At 36.1% G+C, this 9,870-nt stretch overlaps 2 protein-coding genes across 3 annotated transcripts; both read right to left on the bottom strand.

Moving 5' to 3' along the window:
- Positions 1 to 497: 497 nt before the first annotated feature.
- Positions 498 to 5,967, bottom strand: mfsd8l1 (major facilitator superfamily domain containing 8-like 1). 2 transcript variants are annotated; one of them, XM_008331266.3, is made up of 12 exons: positions 5,594 to 5,967; positions 4,333 to 4,518; positions 4,107 to 4,169; positions 3,570 to 3,689; positions 3,264 to 3,343; positions 2,844 to 3,174; positions 2,425 to 2,498; positions 2,063 to 2,276; positions 1,777 to 1,899; positions 1,325 to 1,455; positions 856 to 948; positions 498 to 707 (listed from the first exon to the last, which is right to left on the bottom strand). In XM_008331266.3, exons 1-11 carry the CDS (start codon positions 5,667 to 5,669, stop codon positions 868 to 870), a joined length of 1,479 nt encoding a protein of 492 aa, XP_008329488.1. In that variant the 5' UTR covers positions 5,670 to 5,967; the 3' UTR covers positions 498 to 707; positions 856 to 867. The 2 variants fall into 2 exon arrangements, with proteins under 2 accessions (XP_008329488.1, XP_008329481.1); XM_008331259.3 differs by having other exon boundaries at positions 498 to 948.
- Positions 5,968 to 7,362: 1,395 nt separating this feature from the next.
- Positions 7,363 to 9,833, bottom strand: polr2h (RNA polymerase II, I and III subunit H). Its single transcript, XM_008331248.3, has 7 exons — positions 9,693 to 9,833; positions 9,353 to 9,443; positions 8,681 to 8,772; positions 8,516 to 8,599; positions 8,242 to 8,335; positions 8,030 to 8,113; positions 7,363 to 7,733 (listed from the first exon to the last, which is right to left on the bottom strand). The coding sequence occupies exons 3-7, from the start codon at positions 8,751 to 8,753 to the stop codon at positions 7,616 to 7,618; spliced, it is 453 nt and encodes a 150-aa protein (XP_008329470.1). The 5' UTR covers positions 8,754 to 8,772; positions 9,353 to 9,443; positions 9,693 to 9,833; the 3' UTR covers positions 7,363 to 7,615.
- Positions 9,834 to 9,870: the final 37 nt, after the last annotated feature.

Genomic DNA, 9,870 nt, shown 5'->3' with positions numbered 1-9,870 from the left:
TTAAAAAAAAATTAAGAACCATTAAATAAATAATGCTTACTTTGAAATATGAATTGCAAATAGTATCACGTAATGAACTAGATAAATGTAATAAATGTATTAAGGTTAGATGTTCTTTGCATTGAGACCAAATGGGAAAAAAATATAAAAGTCACACTTAAATAATTCAATTAAATACAAAATATAAGTAAAAACCCATAAGTGTTGCCAAATAACACATTTCAATAACACATCAATTATTCTGAAAAAAATTGTTGTAAATAAAATGTTACAGTGAAGTTAAGATGTAGAATCAGTATCTAACATTAAAAATAAAAGCCAATTTGTTGGCTGCAGTGATTGACATCATCAGATGAAAAATTATATTAGCTTAGCTTAAACCTGCAAATGTGGTGCCTCTGTGACTTCACATTTCCTTAGGAAATATACAAATATATAAATCCATGTATTTGCAGTACTTCTGGAAAGCATTCACAGTGCTTGACTTTTCTTGTTTGTTTTTTTTTTCACTTTGCCATTAAGAGTATTGTGGGTAATATTTTGTGACTTTGACCAATAATAAAATAAAATAAATTGTAGTTAAAGTAAAGACCTGTACCGCAAATAAAATATAGTTAAAGTAAAGCCCTGTACTGTAAATACTTTTCAGCACACACAGTAAAACAAACAGTACTTTTATCTGCACCAGTTTGCAAAGTTTCATCTCTCTGTGGAAAACGAGAGACAAAAGAAAACACAGAAAATATTATTAATGTGTTTACATTAGTTCAGTCCTTTTATACACTCTTGTTTATTTACATGTACAACAACTGAAACTATATAAATATATGTGGTATTTGCCTCGTATTACAGTACCTCACACATCCATCAAGCAGATGTGTCAGGGCTGTTGGGTCGTTCCTCAGCTGCAGGCTCAACCAGACGCTTGTAGGAGCAGATCAGCATTATCTGCAGGTAAATAAACCAAATAAAATATATAATAACATAGAAAAAACACAAATAAACAAATAAAGCACAAAAATGTATTGTTGTTTTTTTCATTGTAGTACAAAATAATTTGTAGTGAAAAAGTGAGAGACATTTTAAATTACATATTTATTGTCTGTTGATGAGGTTTATTTTATTAAAAAGTAACATTTATACAGGTGCAGTTTTTAAATATATTAATATATATTATATAGTTATATTATATATAAATCATATTACACGTTCCACCTAAATATGATGTTCTAAAATCTGCACACAAAAAATAACATTAACAGACGTCATAAGAAACGTATGAAATTACTGACCATAGGTGTCAAAGAGCCTAAACATAACCTACCGTTATCAGTGCCAGCAGTGCCATCATGAGACCTAACATGATGTACAAGTTCTGAGTGAGACCACCAGCCCACAGGGGGGCCAGGATGGTGGCCAGGCCTCCCACTGAGCGACGCACTCCTTGACTGAAACCTGCAAAATTAAAACAAGACACATATAAATCAGAGCCGAAGCTGCAAAAAAAGTAAAAATCGAGCTTTCGGGGGACACTGTACCACCAACAAGGTCTGGTTTTCAAAGGCAGCACATTCTTAATTTAGACTAGTTGAGCCAGAACCAGAGTATCTCCTTCAGCCGTTGTGACTTGTGCATGCAAATTCACAATGTGTGAATTTGAACAAATAATTTTGAACAAATAATCCAGTGTAAATATGCACTAAAGATACTGTCAGAGTCGTACTACAATACTCACTTTTTTTTATCTACTCATGATGGTTTGCTGTTGTTTCTTACCCTGTGTCTTCTCTGAGGTGACTTTGGAGAAAAGAGACACCTGAGCCACAGCTACAAACGGCAGACCCAAAACCTGAAGGAAGACCCCTATAATGAACTCAGTCAGCTGCCAGGGAAAATCACCTGAGAGATTTAAAAAAGAAAAAAAAAGTAAATGTTGTTTAAGAATGAGAAATGTGTACTCAATTGCACAATATTGTCTTTTTTAGTACTGACAGTGGCAGCAGTGGCTGTTAGCCCATTTGAGTTTGAGACCCCTGATCTACAGTATGCGGTGTTCACTGACCCAGAGGCTTAGCCACGAAGATGAGGCACCAAACACCAGAGATGTTACAGATGGTCAAGCCAATGGCCAGTACCACGCGTTCAGTCACACGCCGACTCAGCCAGCGCACGAAGAAGAAACCGGCGATCACCTCCACACCGCAGAGACAGTACATGATGCTGTTCTCCAGCTCTCCGTAGCCAAAGTACTTCTGGGTCAATGGGGTCACCATAGTCTGGGGGAAGGAGGAAAGAGTAACATTTTGGTTTTCATCTTCTTACATGTTTACCTAAGGCGTCAGTTTGATGATGAAGCAAGAGGATGTCTACACAAAGAATGTGAGGGGTGTGTGTGTGTGTGGAGTGTGTGTGTGTTCACTGTACCTCCAGGGCTGTTTGATTAAAGAGGGTGATGAACTGTACAGCCAGCAGCACAACAACTTCTTCTTTAAGGAACTCTGGAGTTTCACAGAACACAAACAACAAGGTCATAATCCAGTGACAAAAATGGCCTTCTGTTAATGGGAAGAAAATAAAACTGGCCGTGGGCTTTGTGTTGGTGTCAAATCACCCACAGGGCTGCGTCACACAGCAGTATAAAACACAGCCCTCAAGTTCATGCACATCAAATGAAACCCAAAATGAATGTATTATCGGTCACTATACCTGTTATCTGAAACAAAAATACTTTTTACTGGATTTAAAAAAATAATTCCTGCAAATTAATAAATAGAAAGTCCACATTTATTTTGCTAGAATAAAACTATTCACAATCATGGACCAGACCGTCAACCACAACTGACCTTGATACACACTGTTGTTACTGGAGATGGACAACTCCGGCTGCTCTGATGACTCTTGACAGGAAGGTGGAGTGATGTGATTTATCTGGGCATTAGCGGACGTAGAGATGTGATTTTTCTGAGGCTGTGGGGTCCCCACTGAGCCGTAGGACCCCATCAACTCCTCAGATCTTATTAAGGGTTCTTCCTCATTATCGTCATCGTCCTCAGCCTCTTCCTCACTCCTGCTTGCTGAACTTGCCCGAACCTTTCCTTTTTCCACAGGTGGTAAATCCCAATACATGAAAACTACTACCAGCTGAAGGAGCGACCACAGCAGGCACATGAACAACTGTGGAGGGAAATGAAGGAGAGTTAGCCTGGTCTTAGCAGGTAAAATAATCGGTCAATAAGTTTTTATTTCTTTGTTTCCAAACTCACCCCAGGGGAAGTGTACTTATTGACTACAAATGGACCGAGGTCAAAATGACACAGCCTGAGAAAGATGTTAAAGGCTGGACCTGTAAAAAAGTATATGTATATATAAGTATATGTAAACATGTTTTTTAAACCAACGTTCACATTATTATGAATTATTTCAAATACATAACGTACACTAGAAATACTTCAACACAGAGCTCTGATTACTCAGACTATTTTTTATAGTATTGGTTTAATATGCCATCACATTATTGAAGGATTGGTAAATAATACTTCATAACAGGCGTCACTAAGATAAACACTGACCAATCAGAAGGCCAGCTTGTCTACAGGCCATAACTGCAGCAAACACAGTTGCACGGTCTTCCGAAGCAGTGCTTCTCGTCAGCAGGCCGAAGATAGAAGAGCCAGCACCGGTACCAATGCCTGACAAAGACAAATAATAGTGTTGCTTTGAAACATTCTTGTGATTATTCAATATTATAGTACATTTAACATTTTTTTTAACCATGCCTCAAATTTCTTACACAGTTAACATTTTAAAGAGATAATCAACATCAATCAACCTCAACAACGGTACAAAACTCTGATGTAATCAAGGTGGACTTTTATCTGTGTCAAAGTACATTCACTTGTTCTTTGTCTTAACTGAGACTAAGACTTTTTTCACTAATTATTTTGTCCAAAATCATTCAATGTAAATTATCACTGATCCCAATCCTGAGGATTTCACAGCTTTTGTTCTTTTAAATGTAGAATGAAAATACATTTTGTCTTAATCTGATCAACAGTATGACAAAAAAAAAGTCCACTGAATATATAATCAGTGTGTTGACAACTTACCTGCTACTAATCTGCTTGACAATAACAGCCATTTGGAGTAGCCCATGAAGTACATGAAATTACCTGCAGGGTTAAAAGTGAGATATTGGAGTAAAAGGCCGCATAAAAATTATATAATTTAGAAAAACAAAAGTACACGCTCTTACTTGACCCTAAAGGGAAAACCTAGGTGATAACTGCATTACTTGTGATTTTTTTCTTTTTTTAAGTCCATGCGTCAACTCACCAACTATTTCAAAGAGGTTGGCAAACAAGATGATCTTTTTGGTGGTCTGTGTTCTGTCCGACCAATGGCCGAACAGTGGTCCTACCAGGAGGCCACTCAAGCTGAACGCTGACAGACACAGACCCAGGAAGTAGGGTTGAGCATCTAGAGTTTGCAGGTATTTCCATATTGTAGGTAAGATTACAGCTGTTGTGAGACAAAGAAGAGTTCTTTCATTTATAAAAGCTCTTTCATCAAACCAGATTACATTTCCGGGCAAGAACACATGCAAAAAAGTATATTTTTTTTACCACAATTCCATCATCAAACCAGATTACATTTCCGGGCATTTCCGGGCAATTCCCAACTGAAAATAATGTTGCGAAATACCAAGACATTGAATGAACAATGTAGATATAATCTACAGAAGTGGCACAATTCTGTAACAATCAGTGTCACTGTGACCAGCATTGACAATTCAAATCCGCAGAAACTTTGATTGGGTGTGACAGCATTGTATCTGTGGATCACATGTGGCCCAGCCACATTAGAAATTATAGCATATTCTAGGAAAACAGATAACTAAAGAGATAACTAAAGACGAAAACACTAAACACACTCAATAGTTAAGAAGAAAACACTAAACACACTCAATAGCAGCCTTAACCGAAAAAATGTATCTTGTCAGACTTTATCCTACTTATTTATATACTTTCCCTATAATAGATTTAATAGTATCTTTGGGTTTAAGCATTAATAACACACACGATTATCACACATAAATCACACTGACACAAATATATGGAGAAACCAGCTATACAAGTTTAATAACATTAGTAAATAATGCCACTAATGCCAAATATTGCAAACTGGTGGTTGCAATTCTTTGTTATTGTTTTTAGTAAAGGGACAGAATAGCAATTCTTTGTCTAAAGAAAAATTTAACAAAATATATAAAACAATGAGTGCCTAAATTTAAGGTGAGATTATGGTGACAGGAGTCTATTTGTTGACTGGAAATGAATTACCATTTCAGCGCCATGTCAGATTTTTGTTTATTTAAAACATACTCTGCCAAAATTAAATAAAAACAATTACAAACTACTTCTAATAATACTAATTTCTTATTCAATCGTTTCTTTCGACGAGGTCATCGCTGTACTATAGATTTTCACTCTGTGGTTTTATTCATCAACAGACATTGACCCAATAACACCGACTTCCACAGTATTTATGAGGTTCGAGAAATAGAACGGGTAAAAGTGACATTTTTTTATCTCACCATATTCCACTCCACTCAGAAGGAATAGAAGTCCAATGGTGGAGAATGTAAGCTTCCTTTTCCGTCGATTGTCCATCTGCTGCTGCTATAATGTTTCACTGCTTCCACAACATGCTCTCACCGAAATCACCGCATCTGACATAATGCTGAGCGCCGTGCTTCTAATTAAAATGATCCAACAGTGACATATCACCAGGTCTACTGTCACCAGTCCCGACTGACATTCTTTCCATCCGGGGAGTGAACAGCTTCTTACATACTCCAACACTGTTTCAAGGTTTATGACGCACAACTCTAAGTAAACAAACAGAACAAATCTGGTAAGTTAAACCTGTATGGAAGCAAGCGCTGCCATGGACGACGCAGAAGGTTCCTGCGCGCTTTACGTTAGTGACGTCACATCCGGCGCACCTCATCTGTAGGATTTTTCAAGTCGTGGAATATGCAAGCAATAGGTTTGTGTTGCTTGCAAAACCTCTGATACTTTTGAAATAAATGTTTAAATGCTACATTACACTAAATTTTTTTTTAAAAAAACTACTTGAAATAAATTATATGTTGAAATTTGGTCAGGATTTTTTCATCAATTTTATATTTGGCAAAGCTTTTCATGTTTGTTGAGGCATTTAAGATTACCATGGCATCTTTCAGTGTTTCCTTGAGTACTTTTTGCATTTTCCTTCTCAAAATCTGCTTTAAAACGCGAGTTACAAGACTAGCAGCTTGATCCAAGGATGTTTTTGGCGTTTTCTTCAGAAGTTTAACTTGTGTATGACTGAAAAACCGACTCGGAGATAATTAATAAAAAAAAGATAAGGCGACAGTCTTTAAAAGCCAAGTACTCTTTAAACCCATCATGTTCATGAAAATGATGGACATGGACATGGTGAATTTACTCTGAAAATAGCCCACGGAAAGTGTTGTTTGTGGCCATAAAGATCCACATCTTTGACATTCATACCATGATTGGTGGATCATGATGGAGGATAAAGCGTAGAAAGAACACATTCTTTACAGTTAAGCTGCAGCTCGGGCCTGGACACTAGTCCATGACACTGAGTACCGATGTCTTACCATGTGCCTGCCTTCAAATGAAAGCAAATCCTGAGCAGAGTTCTCAAACTCAGCACAAAACCGATTCTTAATCTGTATTCAGTGAATTCTATTCTGTTGCTTTACAGAGATATCAACACCAAGAAACTACACAATTTGATTAAAAATATTTCATTTTGCAGTTATTGATATTTTAGATTTTTTTATAGGCTACAAGGACTTTCTACAGTCTTAATATTTAAATCACTACTTTGGACTTTGGCAAACGCAAGGAGCCACTGAGTGTCCTCATCCTGTGACATTTATTATCACTGGCTCTAAAGAGGCTCTGTTGCAAACAGAAGCTAACTCTCCTTCCTTAATTCAGTTTTCTAGCTCGATCATGTCCACACTTTAATTTGTTGCCACTCAAGCAAATACAAGGCAATTACAAGTGGCATCCTGGAAGAGAACATTGCACGAGACAACAATATACGAGCAGAGACAGAAATAACTGTATTTTCCTAAATATACTTTAGGATTCATGTTGAGGTTCTGAGTGGAAACTAAATTGTTTTATTACTTGATTTAGAATTAGAGGGGATTTTATAAACCAGCATGGGCTGGATTTAATGTTTGACACCAAACAGACTTTACAAATGATAAAATCAACTTTTATGTCATCTGTTAAAAAGTACATGTAATTACACATATACCAAAGGCAGCAGAAAAACAAAACCAGTTTAATTTTTATTAAAAGAAATATTTATTTACATTTTAACTGCAGATAGACTGTGCGGCCATTATAAGTGTTCCAGTCTTTAGTCCTTTTTTTCTGAAGAAAATGTTGCATCACTGTTTCACCAACATTTCCGTTACAGTTCGAGTGAAAAACTCCAGATACGCCAGAATACTCCAGACATGAGCCTTTGACTCTGTGAATTGTGGTCAATAATGTAAATTATGAGTAGGATTACAAAAAAAAGAGCTTTAGAAGGCCAGTTTCTTCATGAGCAGGTAAACCCTGGCGTCCACCTCAAAGCCGTGAAGGTTGTTGGCATCTCCCTGGAGCCTCATGAGAAGGCCACCATAGGAAGCATAGGCAGAGCTGAAAGGAGGGGCAAGTCCATCATGTAAAACTAATACATGATTTAGAATATTACAATGTATATATTATAGAAAATATTTCAATCTTCAACAAAAACAACCCACAGCAATCATGCCAAAAATTCTAAAAAGTTTGTTTGCTTGGCTTATGAATACCAAGCAAGTAACAATGTGTAACATCAACACTATCACAAAAAATCCATAATATGTATTTTAATAACAGTTACCACCAGTTCTGCACCATATTCATGTTGTTAACTGTAAAATGTAAAAATAAAATATAACAACTTTACTCACAGGCGTGTTGCTGCTTCTGTTGAAGTTTCATCACCTTCAATCTTGTAAACCTTCCCATACATCACATAATCAAACTGGTCTGCTCTAAACATTTGACAGAATCAATGAGAATGTTAATATCAGATAGTAAACAAACCGCACATGCATGCAAACAGCATTAAAAGGCATTTTCTAACTCTTACATTAACTACAAATGAAATTAAATGACTCACCGTGATGGTCTGTCATCTTGTGGATTATACTCTCCATCATCTGGTGTTCCATCTTCATATAAAGTGCTGGCAATGACCAGTCTGAACTTATCACCTAGAGAGGAATATTATACTGATTGTTCTTTTGTCTCAGAATTAGCATTTGATTGGTCACTTTTTTCAATATAAAAATACTTTTGGACAAAGATAGATTGTGCACATTTATTTAAACAACATGGTGAGAGATAAATATTGTGAGAATTGCAAATTTCAGACAACAATTTGACATTCTTACCCAGATCAACAGGAAAGATCTGAATGTTCACATCCAATATAAGGTCCATTTTGAAAGATTCACTTTCACAATGCAGACGAGACACTATAACAAATAACACACACAAGAGATTTCAGCCACGTAATATATAATTACAAAAAAAGAAAAGGTTACTTATTCACACACCTCTGTCGAACTTTTTTCCGTCTGGATCAATATCTTTAACATCAAAGATGTCCTCAAACAGAATTCCAGCCATTGCGGTTGAGAACTATAAACTAGAAAAATAGTATGGAATAAGGTAAACATCATCCATGCATAAGAAACATAACATCCTATTATGGGTAAGTATCTCATCAAAAACACTAATTAACAAATAGGATCATGGAAAACACAAAACTTGTGATTCAAGATTGGGTATTTTTTAATTTGACACGTTAATGTCGCATGTGTTACATTTCATTACAGTTAACAACGAATAACTTTTGACCTGTTACACGCATCTTTACATGTCGATTATGAAAAAAAAGCCAAGTAGCTAAGAAATTATTCCGTTTGCTTTAGATTTTAATGCAAGATCAAAGTAAACACGAAAACAGATTGCATTTACTATAGCAGACGACTATGTATTAAGAGTTTTCAAAAAACGTGTAAACGAAAAACAAACGAAACAAACGAAAAACAAACAAACAGCAATGATTTTAAAAAGACTTATTTTCCATCTTGCTGGCATAAAATGCATAGGAAAATTTAATTTTACTAAACGTGTTTACATCTGCTCCTTTTTTAACAGCACAACAGAGCAGACAGGCTAGCTCTTAGCTTTAGCATCATGTGCCATAAAGTTCTACCACTTACCTCAATGAAGTTGAAAGTTTGTTTTGTATCGTTCCAAAACTGTAGCTGCGGTCGTTCGGCCGCAATCCGTTAACTCGCAATAATAACCGCTCTAAAACACAATTTCATTCATTTCAACACGAACCACAACGCTCGGAAACATGTGCACCACCATTGACATACCGACTGCTTCCGGTCCAATTATTAACTTAGAAATACAGTATTGCTTTTAAATATGTCAACAGGTATGAAATAAGCAGTATAAAACAAACATTTGACTTGAACATTTTGTTTCTAATTCTAAACGATGGATAAACTATTATTATAAACTATTATTATAATATATATGTTAATGACTTACCTGTCAACACTTTCAGCACAATTGTACATAAAACTTACAATAGAAACCTTTTCTTCTCGAACAACTGTCACTGTTATTTTTTCTTGTTAGATTTTGAGTGGCGCGAAACAATGAGATTCACAGAGACGCACGACAACGCATCTGCGACTTTCGCGTCTGCTTTCCGGCATGTGTTTTC

This window comes from Cynoglossus semilaevis, chromosome 2 (genome assembly GCF_000523025.1).
Source record: "Cynoglossus semilaevis isolate Cse_v1.0 chromosome 2, Cse_v1.0, whole genome shotgun sequence".
In the NCBI taxonomy this organism is placed as follows: Eukaryota; Metazoa; Chordata; class Actinopteri; order Pleuronectiformes; family Cynoglossidae; genus Cynoglossus; species Cynoglossus semilaevis.
The sequence above is the reverse complement of the archived record's forward strand: the minus strand, read 5'-3'. Positions and strand labels throughout refer to the sequence as shown.

Bases quoted from the DNA above. Each gene is read 5' to 3' on its own strand.
- mfsd8l1 (XM_008331259.3), bottom strand. From the start codon at position 5,669: ATGGACAATCGACGGAAAAGGAAGCTTACATTCTCCACCATTGGACTT. The intron at 3,175-3,263 runs GTGAGTTTGGAA...TTCCCTCCACAG, and splicing joins ATAAGTACACTTCCCCTGGG to TTGTTCATGTGCCTGCTGTG. The intron at 1,900-2,062 runs GTCAGTGAACAC...TAAATCTCTCAG, and splicing joins CTTCGTGGCTAAGCCTCTGG to GTGATTTTCCCTGGCAGCTG.
- polr2h (XM_008331248.3), bottom strand. From the start codon at position 8,753: ATGGCTGGAATTCTGTTTGAGGACATCTTTGATGTTAAAGATATTGAT. The intron at 8,114-8,241 runs GTGAGTCATTTA...TCAAATGTTTAG, and splicing joins CAAGATGACAGACCATCACG to AGCAGACCAGTTTGATTATG. The intron at 7,734-8,029 runs GTGAGTAAAGTT...CCCTCCTTTCAG, and splicing joins ACAGAAGCAGCAACACGCCT to CTCTGCCTATGCTTCCTATG.